The following is a 24,721-nucleotide window of genomic DNA, read 5'->3' on the forward strand; positions in this document are numbered from 1 at the left end:
GTTGCACCCATATCAGGGTGGAAATTTTTTTTTTATGGGAGAAGGAAGAATTGTTATGTATATACTCACATGCAGTGGCATGCTCATGGGTATGGGTTCATGTGTGTACAGCACACACATAAAAGTCAGGGTACAATCCCTGACTTTTCCCATTCCTCTCTTCTGTTTGGGACAGGGTCTCTCAATGGCCTGGAACATCTACCAGGCTAGCTGTCTAGTGTGATCTGAGAGATCCTCCTGTCTCCACCTTCAATCTGTTTGGATTACAAGCATTATGTTACTTCACCGAACATTTTTCAGGGGTTTGGGGGATCTAAAATCAGGCCCTCACTCATGTGTTTTATTAAACATCTGCCTAGTCTCCAGTGTCTGGGTTTTCTTCTTCCTTTGACTATTGGGCTGAAATAATTTTTTTTCACTTATCCTTTATCCTTTCCATCACTTGCAGATGGTGAGATTTTCCTCAAGATATGCAAGTACAGGAAACTTCTAGATACACACCTGCTCACTAAAACCTAGCAAAGTCTTTCATACAGCTTTGGAGAGGCTGAGGAACAGTGTCCCTCACTGTGCCTATAGAAGAGGACAAAATCAAGAAGTGCCAGCTCAGAAAGCCAACCAAGGTGAGAATGTCTCAGTCTGTGGGAAGAATACATGCACATTTATGAATCAGGAACAACAGGAAGTATAAGGGTTTACCTTTTATTTTTTTGACCTGGCCAGGAGAAGGTATATTACCAAAAACATATTTCTTTGCAGAATAAGATTAAATTTATGTCACTAGAAATAAAACCAACTTTTATTTTTATCATTGATTTTAAAGCAAGTGTAATTATAAAAAATTAATTTTTAATGTTAAATGTTCCTGTTTTCCATTTTCTTGAGTCTAGCTCTTTCTGCCTTTCTTCCTTCCACATATGAGTACCATCTGCATGCCATGTTCTGGGCTAAGATTGAAAGACAAATTTCTTGGTTTGTTATGAACTTTAATAGTTTTTTAAAGTGTTTTAGATTACAGTTTTAAAATAAGCTAAGAATTTCAAAGTATTTTCAAATGACTTAGAAATGCCACAAAATATCCCTAGCTCTAAGGCTGGATCCCATGCTGATGACCCTCTGTCACCATCTAGAGGTAGTGCAAACATATTGCAGGCCCAGTTCCTAGGAACTGTGATGTATAAAGTCATCCCAGAAGTTAAGGCAAATGTGTGTATATCAACCCTGCAGGAGAGGTTGGACACTTTCATAGGTAAATGAATATAATAGAAATTTTGATGGCTATATCTGTGGTTATAAAGGAAATGGGTCTTGGAAACTGAACCAAATTTTAGAAGACTGAGATCTATTGGATTGTAAGAACTGGAATGACACTAAGGGGGATGAACCACTTCTGTTATGTTCTTAAGGAGGCCAAGGACCTTAATTGACGGACACTTAATGACTCCATGTTGATGGAGAAAAGACTAAGATTAGAAACTACACTATTCATTCGTGTTTTCAATAGGGCAACTCCTCCCTTACCCCCAGCCTAGAAACATCTGGAAGTCTGTCCTAAACTCTGTCTCTCCCTCTCCTTCTCTCTCTCTCTCTCTCTGTCTCTCTCTCTCTCTCTCTCTCTCTGTGTGTGTGTGTGTGTGTGTGTGTGTGTGTGTCTGATTCTCTCTCTCTGTGTGTGTGTGTGTTGGTTAATATTGACTGACCATTTGAGAGTATCTATAATAACCTAATAGATAAACATCTGGACATGTTTTTGTGGCAGTTAGCAATCTAGAGGATTGGGCTAATACTGGTTGGATCTTAGGTTGTATAAAAAGGAGGTAAGTTGAACACCAGTATTCATCTCACTGCTTCCCTGGCATGGACACAATGTAACCTGTTACCTACCTTTCATGACAGGATGAACTATATTCCCGCTAACAATAACCTTTGGATTCTAGCCTTGAACTTAGCCACAAAAAGAGGTGCCTTGCAAGTTCATCCTAGTCTGTGGAAGAACACTTGCTGGGGGCATAGTTATTATCAGGTGATTGTGGATAGACTAAGTGTCCCTGTTGTTTGCTTGGTGCTGTGACCTGCAGCACTGTTGACCCCAGTCTCCTTTCTTTGCTCAGTCTATAGTGACATGGTGGGTTGTTTTTTTGTTTGTTTGTTTTTTGGGGTATTTTGTTTTGTTTTCTGCATGTCTGTGGTATCTAATTTCCTTCATTCTCCAGTTCTTTGAAGTCACCTAATGCATTAAGTCACCCCTGTCACAATCAGCTGGGTGCTCATCTCTATGTCCCATGCCCAATGGATTCTGGCCCAGCATCACAGGCAATTTTGGTGCATATGCAAATTTCACATAGCACATTATACAAAGGAATAGAAATATATGTTCTTACTTTTAAGGCCTCCTTATTAAATGATTATAAAACATATTTTAAGACAGGAAACCCCAGTGATTGCGGAACCCTGATTTTTCTCATTTTGAAACCATGCTTCATCCTTGAAGTAGATATGAGCCACATTTGCCTCTACAGTACAAGTTTATCATTTACCATTGCACTCAATGAACTAGACTATGCATATTGACCTATCACTTTTTCTAAGATTGACAAGACCCTCCTTTAAATGGTATTTAGGGGGCTGAACAGGGCTGTCTCCTTCTATTACCAGCCTTGCTCTGCACCCTGATGATGGCGACAGTAACCTGTGTCCTCTCTGCTTGCCTCAGTACCTCTGGTTGCTGTGCGTGCCCAGCAGGCTTCCCACTGGCTGATATTTGGAACTGATATTGCCTACTACCCACACACAACACAGAGTCACCTATATATCTGCATACTTTGCACACCTCTTCCAACACTACAGGGCCCTCCTCATCCAGTCACCTGATGTTTTTGTCTCTGGCCTGTTTGATGCTTCCACCATGGCCAATACCTTTCCTGCTTCAAAAGCTCTACATGTCTCATATCTGACAAGTCCCCCATCCCACCCCCCATCCCCCACACCCCCATCTTCCCACTCGGACTGGAGTCCATAAGACTCTGTTCGTGCTCTTTAATGGTATTTGTGATTGCATGCTTCTGTATTTTGCTGTAGCTGAGCTGTCCAATGAAGGTCTTTATCACTGGTCGGTGAGAGAGTTATTTTGTTTTTCTCACTACAAACTGTAGAGATCAAAAACCCAAATAAATGCATTGAGTAAATGGGTGGCCATACAGAATAGGAGGTGCCTCCTGTCCACACAAGCTCTGTTTCTTAGGGCCAGTGTAAAGAGGTTTGGGTATCTGGGGACAAGATTTAATTTGTAGGAGAGAGAGAGAGACTGGGAAGGTCACCTCAGAGCTGGGGTAGGGGTTGTTTCATATACCAGAGACCATGACCAGTTATCCACAGCTCACTGTTCGTTCTGCAAGCTGCCCTAGATATGCTAATTACTGGTGGAATTCTGGGCAGTTGGGTGATCTTGAATGCATCCAAACTTCAGGTTGCACATCTCCTTATCAAAGGTTCGGGAATGCCACCTGGTCAGGGCAAGGCCGGGGTTTCTGCAAAAGAGAAAACTGCAGAAAGTTTCCAGCGAACTCTGGGTTTCTTCGCCATCTCCAGTAGACTTGTCCAGAAGTCACACCCCTTACCTGAGCCTCCAGTTTCTCAGCTCCTCAGCTCATCTTTACGTGCTCCTAAGCTAGGATCCCAAGGCGGACCCTGAGCGCTGCCCTCCCTCCCCTGGCTGTGCGTCGTCCCTCCCTCCCCTTAACTCCCACCCAACCTCTCCGCCCCCTCCTTCCCCTCCCTCGGAGCCCAGGCCCAGGAATCCCACGCCCTTTGCAGTACAGGAGCTCGGACGAGCCCAGGGAAGCCTCGGGTCGCCAATCACTGAGCGGAGGAGAGGCGGGCGTTTGGCTTGGGCGCGCTGGGGGAGCCAGCTGGCGCTGCTTTACGCAAGCCGCAGACAATCACCCCGACATCGACACGCGCTCAGCAGACCCACGGTCATCACCGGCAGAGCTTCCCCGCCAAAGGCGCTGCAGACCCGACTTTGGGAGACCCCTGCACCCAGAAGCGCAGCAGGACCGCGCAGTCGGAGCCGGGAAGAGGCTCACTGGCTCCCGCGCTGCCATGTGAGTCGCAGAAGCGACTCTCACCTGGCGCCGCACCTGGGGCTCCGCGGCCCTTGGGGACAATGCGCGCCTCCAGCAGTCACCGCGTCCGCACCTGACCATGGAGTGCGCCCTCCTGTTCGCGTGCGCCCTCCGGGCTGCGGGTCCCGGGCCGCCTTGGGGTCCAGCGGGACTAAGGCGTCTGGCCAAGGCAGGTGCCACCACCGAGGGGCGAGCCGCACAGCCGGGACCAGGGAGGCGCCGGACCTGGGGCGCTGCTCACACGCGGGTGTCACCTTTTTCTCTCTTGCAGGCGCTCCAGCTGTGCTGCCTCTGCTGTGCGTCGGTGGCCGTCGCCTTAGCCAGTGACAGCAGCAGCGGTGGCAGCGGATTAAATGATGGTTCGTATTGTATTTACTCTCTATCTCTGTACTCCGCCATCCCACAAGGGCTCCCCACCCCCCACCCCGCCCCTGGCACTCTTTGAGAGAAATGAAAAAAAAAAAAACAAAAACAAAAACAAAAAAACAGGCACATCTCCTTCTCCTAACCTGGCAGGTGTATGCTGGTTGGAGAGGGGAAGTGTGGCAAGGTCTGTGAAGTTATCAGAAAATCAGTGCCTCAAGCTGCGAGTCACATAGATGAGAAAATAATTTCCCTTCTTCACAGATGGCTTGTTAAGAAAAATAATACGAAGTTAGGTAAGAAATTAGAAAGGAAGTGGGCACCAAGTAGGGAATTGATAAAAGGCTCCTTCGTTTCCTTCCTCCCCTGGGAAAGCCACAGAAACTAGTTGTAGCTGAGATTGAGAGGGAGTGAGCCCCAGTTTTCCCTCCAGCCACTGTCCCATTGTCCTTTCCTTCTCTCTTCACTGACATTGTGCCGTGGATACCCAAAGTTACCTTTTTTGTGGAAAGTGCTAGCACAAGGTGCTTTAAGCCCCCTTCCCCCGCCTTCCCCCCCCCCCACGTTCCCCAGCTTCAAAGGTCCAGAATACACTTGGTCTTTTCTCATTTATTAACTCCACAGTACTCCCAGAGAGGGAAACCCTTGTCAGTGTTTCCCACCAGCTGCCGGAGAACAGTTCATGTTTGCCCCAGGCTCTTTAGCAAGACCTTATTGGCCAACATGGATTTCTCTGGATTCTAAAATTGTCATCTTTGTAGGACTGAGTCCTCTTGTCCAGATGCCAGGGACTGGACAGTAGCAGAATTACAGGCAAAGGCTTTCAGGGAATGGGTAGTGAGAGGACAAGAGACCCAGAAAAACACTCTTGTCAACTCTACCTTTTGTCGACCCAGAGCCAGTCAGAAGTTCCTAAAACTCCCCCCTGTTCACCAGGATCTAATGGCCATCAAGCCTTTCTGTTCCAGGCATGGCCTCTAAGGACTTCTTTGTTTTGTTTTGGGGGACAGGGTCTCACAAAGTCTAGATACAGAGAAGATGACCTTAACTTGAGGACACTCCTACCCTGTCTCTCTAATGCTGGCTTCACAGGAATGCCTGACATACCTGGTTTATATACTGAGGACTGAACCCAGAGCTTCATACATGTTTGGCAAGAACTCTACCCACTGAGCTACATTCCCCAGCCCCTGTAAGCACCTGAGCGGACACAACACATCATTCTTATCAAGGGAGCTCTCACTGCCCCCTTTCCCAAACAGGACTGAATATAACCAACAGCCTGTATGTTCCCCATTTGGAAACAAACTCGTAGCTAAATACCTGCAGAGCCGCATATCAGTAATGTTTGAGAACTAAAACGTGCCCCATTCAATTTTTAGGGAAACACATTTTTCCTTTTATTTTCTGAAAAATATGTCAATGATAGGATACTTCTAGTTTAAAGGAGAGAAGGTGGTGAAAGAGCCTTACAAGTCACAAACAGTCCAGCAAGAAACAGGACACATTGTAATGTTGGGGTTTCTTTGCTAATGTGAGCCTAATTAAAATATAATTAGAATGTAGCATATTGATTCCTACCCACTAAGAGACTTCCTGATTCCTTAGCATCTCCTAAATGTTTCATTTCATTGTTGTTGACTGTTCAAGGGAAACTTCTTTTCTTTTTCTTTTCTTTTCTTTTCTTTTTTTTTTTTTTTTTTTATCTTTTCCTTTTCTCTTCTGGAAACCAAGGGCCCAAGTGACTCAAACATGCCTCTTAGTTGTTCGGAATCTTTCTAAACACTTTCCAGATTAGTTTCCCATTCTGTGCCTCGAAAGTGGAAACCCAGAATTTTTTTTTTTTTTTTTTTTTTTTTTTGTGCACAGGGCATTCTCCACATCATCTTCTGGGACCATGCTTTTCAAGTCCAATGTTTTGTGAAAGAAAGCAGTGTACAGACTTTGCTCTTTCCCAGAGCAAATTGTTTCCTAGCTGTCCACACCCCCACACACATCCCCAGATCATAGAGCAATTAGTGCTGCTCAGGGGAGCCAGGGGAAAGGCATTTTAAAACATGCCTTTCCAGGTGTTCCTGATCCACCACGCCCCCTCCAACATGTCTGAGCAGTTTGAAACATCAGCCTCTATCTAGGATACTTTTGATGGTTTGGAGGCAGGTTTCTGTCTATGTTGTGCTTTAGGCCTCAGATTAAACAGGAGAGTCCCCAGTGGAAGCCGCTTGAAACAGTAAAGGAGAGCCAAGTGTCCAAGTTCCCATTGTCATGTGAAGTAACCCTGGAAAAGGGGTTTGACTGCCCCTTGTTAATGAGCTGAGGGATCATCAGAAACTGCACACTCTGACTTATTTGCAGTTTAAACAACTCCAGAAAAGTTTCTATCATCAGTTCAACCGACACAAGGCTAGCAAAACCCCAGAAGAAATTTTCTCACTTACTAACCTTTGTGGCTTTATATTGATGATTTTTTGTCAATAATAATAAACATTTACATACAGACGCTCCATGGCTAATGCATGAAGAGATCCTGTATTTCTTTTCATACTGAATACTGTAGGATTTTTTTTTTTTTTAATGCTAGACAAGTGCTACCACTTGAGCTACCACTGAGCCCAGCTGTAGGCTCTATAGGAGTTAAAGCTGGAAGAGCCTGGTTGCACAGAATGCAATGCGCATAAGCATGGATGTCTCTGAGTTCTCTTTACTGTTAGGTGCACGGAACAAACTATTTTTGTGAGCCCTGGGGCAGCCTTTTGGAAACTGACCCTTTGGCATCTTGGGCCCTGGGTGTTGACAGCTAAATTCTTCCATTACAGATTACGTCTTTGTCACACCAATAGAAGTGGACTCGGACGGGTCATATGTCTCACACGACATTTTGCACAGCAGGAAAAGGCGATCGGCACGTGGTGCCAGCAGCTCCCTGCACTACCACTTTTCAGCATTTGGACAGGATCTACACTTAGAGCTGAAGCCCTCGGCGATTTTGAGCAGTCACTTTATAGTCCAGGTTCTTGGAAAGGATGGTGCTTCAGAGACTCGGGAGCCTGAGGTGCAGCAGTGTTTGTATCAGGGATTTATCAGAAATGACAGCTCCTCCTCTGTTGCTGTATCTACGTGTGCCGGCTTGGTAAGTCTGTCTCAGTCTAATGGAGCTCACGCTTCTCGTGTTTTATATAACTTTAAAGAACAGATGTCTGCAGCATTAAGCTCTCTTCCAGCCAATTCCACATATTCACGCTGTCAGCTTTGATATGTATAATATTCTCAATTAAATTAATCTGCTCTCAAAAAAAAAAAAAAAGAAAAAGAAAGAGAGAAAGAAAATGTAATAGAACTTTAATGAGCATTTAGAGCATTCTTTTGATGTTTAATGGTCTGGCCCTTTCATTCTCCATGTTTGAGACTATCCCCAAGGAAATTAATTTGATGGATGCCATTCGCTTTGCAAAGTCTTGGGAGACCAGGAATTCTATAAATCTAACAGCCTACATGCATCTCCATTGCTTCCAATGGGGAAAACAGCATTTCAACCTAAAATTGCATTCAGCAGCTGGAGTTAACCTACCTTCAACTTGATGGAATGGGGTCTTTTGTTTTTCTTTTAAAAAACTGTTTTTACAGAAGGCATCCTCTTAGAATGTGGGGTGGTGTGTCTGGACTGATCAGGATACTATGAGGCACCCTGGGAGGCAGGCATTTAAAGGCACTTGGAACAAGCATGATTTCCGTTCTCTATAATCTTTCTGTGTCAAACACCAGGCCAAGAATATCCATGTAATTGATACTCAGAATCCAATCAAATATATAAGGCAGTAAATGACATCCTAGGCTTGCATTTTATGTTGCAGTAGAAAAATGTCTCAGACTGACAGCAGAGTTGCTATTGGAGATGCATGGTGATCATGCTGTGGCATGGCAGGAAAAAGGAAAATGTGAGAAAGCCCAGTTGGGAGTTAGTTGGTGATGTACATGTGGGCTGCAGCTTGGCTAAGCAAGAGGTGTGGTTTTGGGAGTGGACTTGGAGTGAATGAGGGCTATGCTATTCTTCACTGGTTAAGACTTTTCAGTTACAACTTTTCTTTTTTTACAGTGTAGTCCTGAAATCCAGCCAAAACCATAACCACAGTCACTATATTCTTTAGTGTATTTAAATTGCAAAATAAAACAGTGAGTTAGCAATTCCCAACTAATCTACATTCATTTGAATGATGCCTGGCTCAACAATTCCCTAAGTGTTATGACATGGTTATGCACATGTGTGCTCACACATGCATGGATGCATCTTAGTTTTCCTTCATTGTTATATTGTGGTGAGTATTCTGTTGGTTTCTCACATTCTCCTTGTGTTTCCTTCTCTTTGCCTGTCCCGATTTCCAGAAGTCCTCAAGGATTACTCACTCCACCACAGGGTCTTAGAGCATCTCATTCCAAATACTACCAGTTAACAGCAAGAAGCTCAGGTTCTCGATATCAAACCAGCACTAACCTAGTGGGTTCTCATACCTTAGTTCCTCATCTCTAAAACTGGAACTATGGCCTACACATTGGCTCAGTAGGTAGAGATGCTTGCTGCCAAGCCTCGTGACCTGAGTTCAATCCCTAGGACACATTTAATGGAAGAAAAGAACCAACTCCTCTGAATTTTGCATAGATGGTGTGGCACACACAAACCCACACATATACACATCTATACAAAATAAACAAAAACTTAAAAGGTAATAAAATAGTAGTAACAGGAGAAATTTTGTCCCAGGGCTATAGAAAGGAAATGATTTATGTGTGAAGTGCTCCTTTGGTCTCTGGCTTTTCTTATTTTTACAAAATGTGGCCTCCACATTCAGTACTTGGAATTCTGCTCTTTGTGGGTAGCAGGAATTCTGATCAGTTTTCTCATGAAGAGACATCAGGTGATCTTTTCTAGTGAAGAAGTGGGTTCACATTTGAACTGGGAACAAATTCCCATGCAAGGCAGAAGAATGAAATAGGTTAAAGTTGTCCAGTTTTCACAAGTATGAAAGAAGCAACTGCCATTAAGTCCTGTCCTGTGGAAGCCCAGGTTATCCCTATTTTTCAATGAGTCAAGTGTACAGACTTAGTTATCTTGACCTCATAGGACCTTGATTGTCTCTCATTAGCCATGTGAGACGTCTTCTGAGATCAATGCAATCTCTAGGTATCTGACACTGGTGGTCTAATTTGTTAACCATGGTAGAGCCTTTGAGGTAAGAGGTAGGGAAGAGTCAAATTTATTTACCCATCCTTTTATTTTACCAATTCCTTTCCCATTCCTCCACCAAATACCCATGCAATTCTTAAATTCCAAACAGTAAGAAACAAAATGAGAGAGGATAGAGCTCACTGGCAAGTGAAGACTCTGATCCATATTCATTTTGTACCCATATTAAAGGGTAATACCTGCATAGAAATGTTAAAATGTATATACAGAAAAAGACAAAAAGTAACAATATAACTTGGTTGATTGATGTTCACAAAGTTTACAACCATATTTGTGAGCCCCAAGAAGACCTTCAGTTGTTCCTTCCCTCTTTACTGCCCACATGAGGTAACTGTTTTGCCTTAACAAATGGTGTGGTTTATCTATGCTTGTTCCTTAAGTAGAACCATAATGTACTTCCTGGTGTGAAAATCCAATAATGGCTTGTTTGTTTGTTGTTGTTCTCTCAGTCTGTGGGATAGATACCTAAGAGTAAAGTTGCTGTGTCCCAGGTAGGCATAGGTGAAGCTTTAGCAGGTGCTGTGGATCAGCTTTTCAAAATGGCCATGCCAATCTTCACTTAATAGTATATGGGAAAGTTCTGGATGCTTCCCGTTCTCGTCGACAATTTGGACTATCTGCCTTTTCCATCTTAGTCATTTTGTAGGTGTGAATTAGATACCACATTGTAATTTACATCTTTCTGATGGCTAAAGGGTGAAGTATCACTTTTAAGCTTATTGACTATTTCTATGATCCCTTTAATGTCCTCCTTACTATATAAAGACAAGAGATAGAATATATGTTTTCAACTTAAATAGTGGTGTGTGCTCCTTTCTCAGTGGACATAAACAAGGATTCTAAGCAGAACACTCTTATTAGCTCAGTATCCTCCTTACTCTAACTATCAAACTCTGATATCATCTCTTTGGTTTTGAAAAAAGCAAGTCATGTGAAATCCTCTAAAGGCACCACATTGAGGGGGGCAGTGAGAAATGAACATAAAAGAAAATGGCCATGTCTTCACTCTTCTAGCTACCTACAGATACTGGCAAGCACCTTTGGTCAAGAGGGAGGCTCATAACTCCCCTAAGGTTAGTTGACAGCTGCAGTGATGGATTCAGAACATTGTAGATGGTTCAAACATTCAGCAGATGGACTTGTGTCTAATAGACTTGTTGGAATAACTAATCAGAAAGTTAACATGCCAGAGATATGACAGTTCTTCATCCATTGATCCAGATGCTGATGGATGACACTGTAAGAAGAAATGCCTTTGTGCAAAGCTTCTGTCTGGGGTTTCTTTGAAAGTAGGGCTAGGTGATTGGCTTCGGGATCCCTTTAGATGTGATAACCATTTCCCAGTGTGCTTCCAGAATGTATTAGGAAAGTAATCAGTCACTTTTAAATGATCTGGCAAAGTGCCAGCAGGAAAACCAGCTTCTACCTAGACTGTTGGGGAAACCTCAGAAGAAAACACAAAGAGTAGTAAGATTATGGTACTGAAATACATATATACTTCTTATAGACAGGAAGGTAGGCACACACACCCCAGCTAGAATTTTTCTAGCAGGGGATTTCCCTGAATAATTCAAAATTACCCAGTGCTTAAAATAATTCTAATACTTTCTTGGAATGTACAGCTACCATGCCAAGCCAACAGAGTTCACTTTAAGGAGTTCAGTGGGTTGTTCCTTACTTTCAATAGTTAACAAAACAGGAGCAAGTGATTTTTGCCTACCATTAAGTTTTCATGTGATTCTTGGCTTTTAATTCTGAATGTCTGGTCTGGGTCACCCCTACTCATTCCACCTGTGACCTTAAACTTGGCTAGTATATTTGTAGCTATAGCATTTGTCACAGAATCACGGGGTTACATATTAACCTAGTCTATAGCTGCCTGCCAAATGTGCCCTTTCTACTCAATGAAGCCTCTCCCTCTACCCACTACAATGGGGAGGAGGAAGGTCATGGCAGCAGGCAAGCTGAGGCTACTGGAAGGAGAACTCACTTGGCTGTGAAACTGTAACCAACCCTGGATACTCACCTGTCTTTTTTAATTCCATTTTCTATCAGGCCATATCTATCTGCAAAGATTTTACTGTTTTAAAACATTCTACTTTAGGGATCTTTTTTTTGTTTTGTTTTTTTGTTTTTTTTTTTTTAAAAAAATGACTTTGTAGATTATGACTTACTTGACTTAGCTCTGTCTGGCATGCTGAAAATTTGGATTCCTTTTCTTCAATCTGGAATTTGGCCCCAGAAATGTATCGTTTTCTGAATGACTTTGGTGTACTTTAGTATTTGAGAACTAGTAACTGTGAGCACTTGTGTTTGGGGATGTACAGGAAAGCTATGTGAACTCACTGTTTCTGTCATCCAATAGCTGTTTATTGCTTCTGTCATGGCAGACATTGCTCTGATCACAGAAGGTTAAGTTGTGCATGAGGACACAGACATCATTAATGCACTGACAGAAGTGTCTAACCTTTTATTTAAAAACAAGACTTATTTTTATTTTATGTGTATTGAGTTTATACCTGCAGACACATATGTGCACTGTGTGCATGCAGTGTCTAAAGAGGACAGATGATCAAGTTTGCTTCCCTAGAACAGGAGTTACAGGCAGTTATGAGCCACAATGTGAGGGCTGAGAACTAAACCCAGGTCTTCTGCAGTTGTAGCAAGTACTCTTGCTGAGCCATCTCTCAAGTCAAGGCTAGTGTCTAATGTTTTGGCATTGTAATAGGACACTGACATCTACAAAGTCCATGCTTGGTATATAATCTAGTTACTCTCTCTCTCTCTCTCTCTCATCTCTCTCTCTCTCACACACACACACACCAAAAAACCCTAATGTATTAAGTAAGTTTAGGACTCTTGCTATGCTTGTTTAAGTACACCTGCAAGAGCAAGAACATCAGGGCTCTTAGACCTGAAAATTCCCATCTTAGCCTGAACTAAGCTGTGGCTCAGCAGAGCTCTGAAGCAAACAGCTCACAAGCTATAGCTTCAGAAAAGGAAGAGGCTGGGCCAGGTAGTACCAGCCACCACCCCTCAGCACTGCTGAGTGCACCAGCATGTCAGGAAGTCAAAGAGTCCTACATCACTACATCTTTACTTCTCTTTGAACTTAAACCTTGTCCAACAAGTTTGGTCATTGGTTTCTCCCACTTGCCTCCTTAAAGAACATCTCTGTGTAGGTTCAAGGTGACAAGTCATCCATGAACACGGTGCTTTCCCAATTGTCTATTGTGTCCTAAGTGTGGAGAAAACTCTAGGGATAAGAGTTCCATGGTCACTAGGCTTAAACAGAGTTAAGCACCCAGACTGTGCACACATTTACTATGTAGCTGGGGATGACTGTGAACTTTGATCCTCTTGCCCCCACTTCCTGAATGCTGAAACACCAAAGGCACCACCATGTCTGCTTTTTCTGTATTGTTAGGGATTAAGCTCAGGATTTTGTGCATGCTGGGCTGGTACATAACTCTCAACTGAGCTACATCCAGACCCATTTCACCTCTCTTCTCATGAAGCCCATGTTAACATCGGCATCTTACACACACACACACACACACACACACACACACACACACACACACACTCACATGAGGGAGAGAGAGAGAGAGAATGCCCCATGTGGCCCAGGTTGTGTGCAACTGTTATGTTCTATATAACTGAGGATGAACTTGAAGTTCTGATCCTCCTGACCCCCAGAGGTATCATAACTGGCTTTTATGTGATACTGGAGATTGGACCCAGGATATTGTGTGAGTTGAGCACTCTATTAACTGGGCTATCCCCCTAGCCATTTCATATCTTTTAATACACTAGCCTGCATTTTCAATCTCTAAGACATGGAGTCGATACTGGCCTGACCAATCCACCTGTTTTAAAACTGTACTTCTGGCTGACATCTTATATCAGGGCTCCCTTTTTCAGTGTAAAGGACAATTGCCAGGCCTAAGGTCATTTACATTTTACTGGTACCTGACCTCTCTGATGACCATGGTTTGTTCTAGTTGGAGAAATGTACTCTTGCTTAATAAACTCAATCTAGACCAAGCTCTGTTCTTCACATGGTTATCAGGTGGACCCCCTCACACACACACATATACACACACAACACACACACTCAAGCAGTCACTGACCTTGTGAGTCTACTCAGCTCTACAGTGCATGTGTCTGCTGACGTTTGATAATCTCTGCAAAGACCTGCTGACCACGAGTGAAAGCTGCTTTGTTGTTGCTGCTGAACCTTCTGTCTGGTGTTGGCTCATTGTCCTGGCTGTGCACTGTATCACCAGCTCCCAGCAGAGTGGGTACTACCACCAAGGCTGCCTCAAGAATCCTTTCCAGCCTGGATGCCCAGTGCACCATCCAACGCTGCTGCTTGCTTTCCTTTGCTTTCCCTTTCCTTTGTCCACCCCATGGCTAGCTGCCCTGATGCCCATTGTGTCTTTTCTTTAGTGGTGGCCTTTGCAGCCTGTGAGTGCTGCAGTGACCATTCTCAGGAAAGTCTGGGTCCCTGCAAGGAGCTTTTGAGCCATTGTCTTTGAATAGGCGGTAGGGAGCTTTGATGTCTCCTTTTCAAAAGTATTTTACAACTTAGAAAGCTGTCACTGAGTTGTCTGTCACTGGTCACTGCTTGCCATGTCATCTTTACAAAGCCAATTTCCATTCATAAAGGGGCTGAAGTTAAATGCCCTTAGCTGTGGCTCTGTTGCTTTTGTGGACCTTGTTAGCTAGCAGGGGTTGCTGAATTACATCTACCCCCTTGGAACATTATGGTCACTTGAGAGGATCATGTGAAATTACAGATTAGGCTGGGTTGTATTTACATGTTTTTTAATATAGGCTGACCCAAATCAAAGATGTTTTCTTAGGCTATTATTCAATTCATCAAGGGTAAAAAAAGACCCTTTTATTTTCTTGGCTTCTCTCCTCTGTGTTCTCCTAAGACATGATTTGTGAAGAGAATTATTTGCTTTTCATAAAGCTTTGAGCAAAATGCCAAACCAAATTTAAAAAAAAAAAAAATTTCAAAGACCAAAGTTCTTGCCAAGGAGTTGGACTCTAAAGTAGCTAAAGGCACGCCTGGGGTCTCCCCTGAGAGCTGGAAGGCCACTAAGTACCACTCTTTCTGGATCATTGTCTTGCCCATCATGACTCTGGGGTCCTAGGCTGGGCATCCTGAGCATCCTGGGCATCCTGGCATCCCAGGGCATCGGGATTTTCACGTATGGGAGACTGGTGGTAAGTGCTGAACTTGTCACACAGTAGCTGCTCTCTCCTTGATTGTTGACTTTGAACTAGGAGGTGGTCTGGGCAGGAAATGTCCATTGAACTCTTTCCCCCCCTGTCCTGAAGCCTTTCCAGGCAGGCCTGTCAGAACAGGAAAAGGATTTCTTTGGTGTTGGCAACCCTGTTGGTGTGAAGGTCGGGGATCTTGTAGGGAAAGGAAACATTTTATCAAGTAAGAAAGAATAAAAGAAGGAAGATGGCTGAGGTCAGGGTGGGGATGAGGAAGAGGGTCAACACAGAGATCACAGATTTCTGTCTTCAGATCTGAAGAGCTGGCTCTTCCCTTTACTACGGCACAGCCACGTACATCACTCACCCTCTGTGGGTTTGACTTCTTCACTGTGAGTTCGCGGTGTGGATAGGATCTCACTTGTGGGGCTCACAAATATTTGGTCATGAGAAATACCCTGTATGTGTGTTCAAGACAGTTCCCCCTGCATGAGAAGTTCTCTGCCTTAAAAATCAGATTTGTTAAGGTCCCCAAATTTCTGAGTGCCAGTATGATGTGATGCCACACTTCAGTACAAAAGTTGAAAGATACCAGTCAGCACCCACTGGGGCCATTTTTGAAACTGTTTGTTTTATTCAATATGAACTCCCAGGTTTTATGCAGAACCGGTAGAATATTTGGAAGTAGGACCTGAACTACTGTGTGTACTTTTCTATGTCTTTTTGAAGTACCTGGCTAAAAAAGAAAGAGAAACATTGTCACTTTAGATCTTAGATGCTGGTATTCTCACTGGTGCTTAAATATTATAAAAGCCTCCTGCTTGCTGTGTCTTCTTTCAACTGCCCAAATACAAGTGCTTTTGTAAGTAAATGTTTGCATTAATAACCCTTACTATGCAGTTATTAGAACAAGTTGTGTATATATGCATGTGTGTGTGTGTGTGTGTGTGTGTGTGTGTAGTATTAGTTATTTCTCTCCTGCTATGATAAAATACCATGACCAACACCACTTATAGAAGGAGTATTTGAGTTCATGGTTCCAGAGAGATGAGAGTTCATTGTAACAGGGAATCCAGGCAGTAGGCAGAAAACACAGCAGCTGGAACAGCTAAGACCTCACTCACATCTTGAACTGCAAGCAGAAAGCAGAGTGAACTGGGAATGGCTTGAGTTTTTGAAAGTTCAAAGCCCGCCCCCAGTTATGTGCTTCCTCCAGCTAGACCACACCTCTTAAATCTACCCAATAGCCCCACCAACTGGGGACTAAGTGTTCAGATACCTGAGACTGAGGGATATTTCATTCAAACTACCATATATATATATATACACATATAATCACATGCACACATGACACATATGTATAGACAACATATGTATGTGTACACTCACACATATGTGTCTGTGTGTTTATGTATATAAATGTGCATTTTTCTGGAATGGTTTAAATCCATTCTTTCTATCCTTTTCCCATTCCTTTTTTCCCCAGATCACTTTCTTTTCCTCCATCATTCCTCACCTCCATTCTCTCTTCCTATTTTTCCCTCTTTTTCCATCTCTTCCTCTTTCCTTCTTTCCTACTGGGATTGCTGGTATTCAGCAATTCTGGGCTTGAACCATCCAACAATATAATCATATTCTCCTTAATTATCTTCTCAGCCATAATTTCTTCCTCGTGACTTCCTTCTGCAAATAGGGCCTTCTTAGTTCCAGGTGATTCAGACATTTTCTTGGGTTCCTGATTTATTCATCTCACCTAACTTATTGATCCCTAATACCAGAGATGTAGCATGGCTAAGGACAAATGTACGGGGATCTAGGCTTTATTTGTCTCCACCTTTCTATAAGACTTGAGACTTCATTGACTTAATGGCTCTGCTCATCAAAACAAGAAGAAAACAAAACTCTTTTTTCTTTGTGTGTTCATAGGTAAGTTAATGCTGATGAGGTCTAGGATGATGCAGAGTGAACAAAGGGCTTGACAGTTACCAGTTTGGAACTCTTCATCAACTCATTTTGTCTGTACCTTGTATGTGCTATGAATTTATTGTGTGTGTGTGGGGGGGTATATTTATGGGCACTTATACTGAGGTATCCTTGACATGGTAGTTAGTAAGATTTTTGAAAAATGACTGCCCTTGATATTATTTTTAAAATTTTACTTATTTTCACTTCCCCCCTAACTTTTCCAAGATCGACCTCTACTCCCTTCCTACCTGACCTGGTGTCCTCTGACACTGGCAGAAATCCAGTCCAATCTGTGCTGCCCAAATACTCTTAGGCATGGAGCCATCCCTCTGAATGTGAGCAACCTACCATAGATCGCATACTTCAAAGCTCTCAGTTCTTCCTTACTTGGCCATTGCCAATAGCTTCTCAGCTAGAGGCTGGGTGTCATGCTTACCTTTCCCCTCTGCTTTGCTGTTTTGTCTGGCTTGAGCTTACACAACTCATGTTCATATTGTCATAACTGTTGTGGGCTCATATCTGTAACAGTCCTATTGTGTCCAGAAAACATCGTTTCATTTCTCTGTCTCTTTCTACCTTCTTCTTTAAAGATGATCCCCAAGCCTTGGTTAATATGCTTACATCTAATATTTTTGTTTCATTTTCATTTTTTTCTTTTGCTGTTGCTATAAAAAAATTGCATGTATCTTCAAGAATCTCAGTTGCTCAGAACTGTATTTTATTGAGAGAGGGATTTGAGAGTAGAATACTACTCCTTATGAAACAGTGACATATCAGATACAGTATATTAGTTATGGTCAGGGATTTATATGCTTTTTTATTGGCATGTGCCACCAAGTGTCATTGTCACTAGAACCTTAATTGTCCAATAGGAAAAGTTGATGAGAATTCACTTCCTTTGGTTTTGCATGGGTCCAAGACAGTGGCTTCAAAGAGTTCCCTCCAGCAGAACACATGTGCTGGAAAATTGCATGATTTCCCACCATAAGCAATAAACAATTCAAAGGGAAAATGGCGCTGATTAAATCTTGAAGTCCAAATATAAACAGGCCTAATGATAGTACTACACATTAAGGCTTTCATGACCAAAAATATTTGTTTGGAGTTCATACACAACACTGTCTACAAACCCAGGAGTTTGGTTACATCTAGTTACTCCCAAGAAAGCTTGTTCCCACGGTTTTCTTAGGCAGTTATAGAGAAGAATATACTTGAATGCTCTAATAGAGGTCTAGTGAGCATTCTGCCTGGATAGAGTGGTCACCTCTCCTGAAGGGAGCCTTTGAAGTATCTAAGGATTTTACTTTCAGTAGAATTCTTTTGATTGCTTATTCATGCCACTCAACTTTGAAATATTTGATCTGCCCCTTTTACCAGTGTCAGTCAAGGGGGCTTGTCTTCTCATATAAATTAGATGTGGACATCACTAATTTATGAGGAGCCAACTATGTGCACATCCTCCTTTGAGGGATGGCACTTGAAAGAGATTGAGATAAGCTTGGAAAGGGGTTTATGTCTGCTGGCTTGCCAGGTTCTATAACAGAGCAGCAGTGTCCTAAGGTCATCCTGTGATCCTACAGTTCTTTGTCCATATTTTGTATTTTACCACTTCCAGGAGGTATGTGCAGAGTAACTGAACATTGATTTCTCTATGAGAAGACATGACCACAAATCCTTTGTATAGTAGATGATAAGTCTGGGAGTCTGTTTTATGCATGTCAAAGATAGGATTGAAGTTAAATATTGCTTACATGCCCTCTCATGTTGTAGTATGAGAATACCCATCTCTGCAGCTTCTTAGGAGGTTTGAGTTTTGCAGCTATTGCTTTACAGTAAAACTCATAGGCATAAGATAGATCTATTTGTAAAAGGATTCCTTTTGTGTGTAAGACAAATACAAATTGGTGCTTAATGTTACATGTATAACACTGCTATTTGTGAATAATAAAAGAATTCTAGAACAGTGAGTGGATTTTAGTATGAACAGCTGGAAAACCATGGATGCTCATGTTCAGATACCCATCCAGACCCACAAAAACAGAAAGATTGAAGATGAGGCCAAGACGTGAGTAGCTTTTAAAGATTCCCCAGGTAGTCTTGAAGCAAAGTCAAGTTTGAAAGTCTCAGTCTAGGTAATACCATGGACTTTAGACAAGTCAGAATCTCAGAAATAGCTTGCATAACAGCTTAAGATGTCAGAATGACATGTTAAAAGGGTGGGGGGATTTGGAAGCCTGACTCAGTCTCTTACTCACTGGCAATGCGATTTTGAGGAAATTATTCTTTTGGATAACATTTTATTTTTAAAAACTTATTTTGTGTGAAAGATGAGGGGGAAAAGGTCATGCCCTGCACATGTGAGGGTCAGAGGAAGACCTCAAATGTTGGACCTCAGTTTCTACCTTGAAACAGGATCATTTGTTTTCATTTTTGTTTTAATTTTTAATATGGAATTTTTATTCATTTATCTTGCATTTCAATCCCAGTTTCCCTTCCCTCCTCTCCTTCCCCTCCCCTCATTTTCCTCCTCCAATCTGCTCCATGGAGAGGGTAAGGCCTATCCTAGGAAGTCTACTAAGTCTGTCCCATAATCTAGTTGAGGCAGGACCAAGGCACCTCCCCATGCCACACAACCCTGTGTCTAGGCTGGGCAAGTTATCTCTCCATATAGAATGGGTTCTACTAAGTCAGTTTGTGCATTAGTGTTAGATCTTGGACCCCGCCAGTGACCTCATATAATATAGGTGACAATGTACTGAGATCACTTGTTTTTTACTGCTGCCTGCACCAAACTATCTGTCCCTCAAACCTCCAGTCTTTGCTTCCTGTCAATAACAATAAAAGGAATTGCAGCTACATGCTACTGCACTGGCTGTATGTGGGTTCTGGGGATCTGAATGCAAGTGTTCATGTTTTGCCCACTGAGCCATTTCCAAGCCCTAACATTTGATTTTAAAATAACTTCAGACTCACAGGAATTTGTAGAAATACTACATGGAGATGTTCTGGGGGGATAAGTGGACAGTCTGGGAGTTTAGTTTTCTTGTCTGTAAAGTTGTGACTTCGAAGGAAAAGTGAGCTGTTATATTAAAGGACAAAGGTCCAGGATGGCCTGGCCTCTGTTGTACACATTCCCTCTTCCAGTGGTATGCTCTGTCAATGATCCTAGATGCTACAAGTATGAGATTTTGTAGATATAAGGTTCCAAATCAGGTGGGCTTTACATGGGGACATTCTGGGAAGTTCTAACCTTATCAGACAAGTCCTTTTAATCCAGGTCTAGTTTGTGAGCAGACATCACTGGGGCTAAGAGGAAGAGGGATATGCTGAGAGGGCATTTTCAGACAGGACCAGCTGAGGAGGGAAGACCCACCATCAAAGTTGGTGGCATCATCCATTGATGGCCTAGAAATAAAAAGTCTGGAGAAAAACCTATGTATCTCCCTGTGTTCTGTTAGCAGACAATCCAGCTTGATCAGCCTTCTAATAGGAACACAAAACCAATGGCTCCCTATGGATCTTCTTGGTTTTCAGTGCAAATTAAGAACTGTGGAAGCACCTGACTTTCTTGAGCAATTTCTTAGTTCTATTTCTTCAGTAAGCAGATAGCTATTGTTGGACTCTTCAGTCCCTATAGTGTAAGCCAATCTAATGGTCCATTTTTATCACACATTTACACATATACTATTGGTTTTGTCCCTCTAGAGAACTCCATATAATATCATGGATCTAGCAGAAGCAGCCAGTTTCCTTATATACTTGATTTTTTCCCCTGGGGGGTGATATCTATGTTTCATTGTGCACTCAGGGGCATTCCAGGCCTCTACCTATTAAGTACCCCCAATTGTGCCAGCCCAAAGTGTGTCATAGTCAGGGGTCCCCCGTAGATCATAGTTTGAGACAGCCCTAATACACAATGGTTTGGTTAACAAAATAGATTTATATGAAACTGGAATTTTTGGAGTTTGCATGCTATTAATTTTAGCAAGATTAATGTGTTCAGGCAGTTTGAGAATCCTTTACCCAAGATATTTGATACCAGGAAGGTTTCAGATTTTGTAGTTTTGCTGTGGTTGCTTTTTTAAATTTCAGAATACTTGCATTGGCTTTACTGGCTAAGTACCTCTAATCTCCAAATCCAAAACTCAAAGCTGGCACATTTTTGAGCACCATAGCCATGCTTTAAAAGTTTGATTATGAAACCAGTGCCTTTGAGGGATACACTGCTGCGAGTGTATGAATAGTGCAGTGGAGTAGGGTTAGGTGACTGCTGATACTGCATAGATAAATGGGAGCCTGCTGAGCCTGTGTGGATTAGTACAGGGGGATGAGGGAGCTGATGAGGGTATGTGGATAGTTTGGAGGTTGGGAATGGTTGGCAGCAGGGGTAAAAAAATCTGAAAAATTTTTAATTACTGTGTATTATTTATGAATTTCACATGATACCCCAAACTCCTGAAAATAATCAGATCTTTAAAATAACAGAAAAATATTTATAATAAAAATTACCCTTGTCTTCCTATGGGGGAAGGAGCCTAATCATATGAATGTAAATTTAAAGTGTAGATTGTATTTATATGTCAGTAGATTTCCTAAGATAAAATTAAAAGTTCTCTGTATCCTCTTGACCAATAAGAATGAACTTTAGGCAGTTCTGGGAATAACACAGGAATATTCTCCTTGTGCCTTGACCATGTTCTTCCCTGATACCCCTGTGAAGCTGAATTAGAGCATCCTGTCGATATAAGCTAGACTTGCATGCAGTTGCTTCTTTTGAGATAACTGTGGTACTTGAAACTCTGCTTTAGTTGGGATGCAGAAGCTATGGAACCCAGCCAGTGCTTGTGCACAAACATACTCACTGACTTAGTCTCTAAAGCAGTGTCATCCTTGCCAGTGGTGAGATCTGGATGCTTATGTAACTCACAGCATAGTCTGAATTTCTCCATTACTTTAGAACTATACCTGGTAAGCAAAGTGAAAGACTCTTTGGTATTTTCATTCCTGACTATTAGTAGCTAACATTTCTCCCTCTGTCCCCAGCATGTCCCTTATCCCACCCATCCATCCATCCCTAACCCAAAACATAAAATCCTAGCCACTATGTATTTAATAGATAATTAGGCAATCCTTGGTATTTCCCTTCATATTAAGCCATGGGATTATAAAATTAAAGTATTCCTAAATTCTACAGTACTTTAATATGAGGGTAGAGTAGTAACATCATAAATGTAAACTCCCCAGGACTACAAAAATAACATTAAAATAAATAAAATGTAATAAGAAAAAGTAGGGCAGATGAAATGGCCCAGTAGACAAAGGTGTCTGCGTGTCTGCAGCCAACCCAGGCAACCTGAGCTTAATGCCTGGAACCCACATGGCAGAATGGACTCCCAGACATTGTCATATGGCCTTTGTGCTTCCTCTGTGGCATATGTGCATGTGCACACATTCTTTGGGTGGAGGTGACATTTTCCACAGTGACCTGTCAAAACATCAGATATTCACTATAGTGATTGGTTTGGAGATAGCCACAAAACAGGTTCAGTGATGATAAAAATGAAATTCTGGGACTCCTGGAGGTAGCAAAGGGGAGGGAATATACACCCATATTTGCTGGCAGCCATCTTGCTACCTGAAAATAGAGTCATCCTAATGTCCAGTGATGCCTGATGTTAGGCTACTTTGGTGTTTTTCTGATCTTCTGTTGTGACTCTAGGTCAAGTTTCTTTTCTAGCTCTTTGAAATAAAAGTTAAGACTGTGATAGAGATGAAAGGGCTTTGGGCATTTTCTCCAAAGAGCTTGTAGCCTCACAGAGGACATAGACAAGTATAATGTAACAAGGTCAATGACCCCGAAACTGCTGTTAAGGCAAGGGGAAGTGACTGGAATACTTCATGAGTCAAGATGCATTGGATACAACGCCCACAGCACAGAACATGGCAGCATGTAACTTTGTTAATATTTGCTCCTGGTTGTGCATCTTGGATCTATTATTGGTCTTGCTGATGTGTTACTTTCCATGTCTGATGTGTGATTACTGCACATCTCACCCTGCCTGCCCACAGCAACTTCATCTGGTTTTAAAGCAGGAAGTAGTTGTGAGTGTATTATCTGCCTGTCAAGGCAAGGATCAGTTAGTTGGAGGTGGAGACTTCATGGTTGGCTCAGAGGATGACTTCATACACTAACTGCTTTGAATTGATTTCTTTGATTTGCTTGGATGATGACATGTGGGGTAACGTTGTAAACCAAGTATGCTTATCTGTGGATTACACTGCTCAGCATTCATCTGCAGTTCATGTGTGTCTTTGAAGATGTTTATTTTAGTGAATCTAATTTTAGTATGCAGTAGTCTTTATTTTTGAATCATGACAAGAGACGTCTGTCTTTTTTTTTTTTTTTTGAACCCATAAAGTCTTCTTCTTCTTTTTTTTTTTAATTGAACAGAACTATACCTTTTTTCATTTGAAGGAGTACAGTCTCTCCCTACAGAAGGAGAATGTAAGGCAAAACATGTAATTTTAGATCTCTCAAAATGATACATCAAAAAAAGAGAAATGGATGAAAATTATATTGCTATTACATTTTACTTAACCCAAACTGAAAAAATATAATAATTTCAAGGTATAATAGATGCACAAGTTGTTAGTGAGATGCTTTGGAGTTTTATACCAGGTGATAAAGACCAGCATGTAATTTGCACTGTGTACACATTCAGTTCAGAGCAGCCATAACTAAACAGCCTAGAAATGTCCATGTGTTGGAAAGTCCAGGTTCACAGACAGTAAAGAGTCCCCTTTGATAGACTCGTTTGTTGAATTGCTTTTCCTCCACAAGGCATTTTCAGAACCTCTGCAGCTCTGCTGTGGGATGGGTTGATAGTCTTGGTTTGGAAGCAGCAGGTCATTCATTATTCAATTATACAGAAAATTGTCCAATCCTGTTGATGAAAGTCAGATTTAGGGAAGCTGAATTAAGTATTTCCCTTGAAGATAAATGAAAGAAATGATGCTTTGAAAAATTTTGGAATTTTTATGTAGACTTTCTTCTAATTATATTTGTTTTAAAACTTGCAGTTTAATTAGCACTAGCTCTTTTTTCCTTCAGATGAAAAAAATTTTATTAAATTTTGGCTTTATGATTTGTTTTCATAGTGACTTTCCTAGTTATACTAAATAACATCTTTAGGGAGCAAAGTAAAAGTCTTGATTTAAGGAGATTCCCTGCTTAGGAAATTAAAAGCTAATGTCAGGGTATTATAAATTTTCTTCCCTAATAGAGAGATTCTGTGACAAAAATAATCTAGTATAATAGGCCATTAGACATACAAAGCATGTTACTTAGTTTTCTTGCTTTTGTGAGAAATACCTAACAGGAAATCACTTAAGGGAGGAAAGATTTATTTTTTGTTTTTAGTTTCTTATTAGTATATATTAGTTATATATATGTGTGTGTGTGTGTGTGTGTAATAGATTTCATTGTGACATTTGCATACATGTGCATAATGTATTTGATCATGTCCCTTTTTTGCTCTGAGGCAGCATCTCACAATGTTTCTTGAAGCTCAGTCTCTAGACCAAGATGGCCTTAAAGTCCTCAGAGATCCTTCTGATTCTGCCTCCCAAGCGCTAGAGTTGACGGTATACATCACCATGTCTGGATAACCATACCTCCAATAAGTACCCTTCCCCCATTACTATTTATTCCCTTCTCCAAACCAATCCTCCAAGAAGGATTTGTCTTGGCTGATAGTTGGAAGTTCTATAGTACATTACGGTGGAGAGAGGGTGG

At 41.9% G+C, this 24,721-nt stretch overlaps 1 protein-coding gene across 1 annotated transcript in view; it reads left to right on the plus strand.

The window, feature by feature from the left end:
* The first annotated feature begins 4,014 nt into the window (after positions 1-4,014).
* Positions 4,015-24,721, plus strand: part of Adamts18 (ADAM metallopeptidase with thrombospondin type 1 motif 18) — a 135,537-nt gene continuing 114,830 nt past the window's right edge. Inside the window, exons 1-2 of the mRNA XM_051201501.1 lie at positions 4,015-4,483; positions 7,304-7,617. Of these exons, the coding sequence (XP_051057458.1) occupies positions 4,204-4,483; positions 7,304-7,617 (594 nt within the window). The 5' untranslated portion in view covers positions 4,015-4,203. The remainder of the gene's footprint in view (positions 4,484-7,303; positions 7,618-24,721) is intronic.

Source organism: Phodopus roborovskii, unplaced genomic scaffold, assembly GCF_943737965.1.
Source record: "Phodopus roborovskii unplaced genomic scaffold, PHOROB, whole genome shotgun sequence".
NCBI lineage: Eukaryota > Metazoa > Chordata > Mammalia > Rodentia > Cricetidae > Phodopus > Phodopus roborovskii.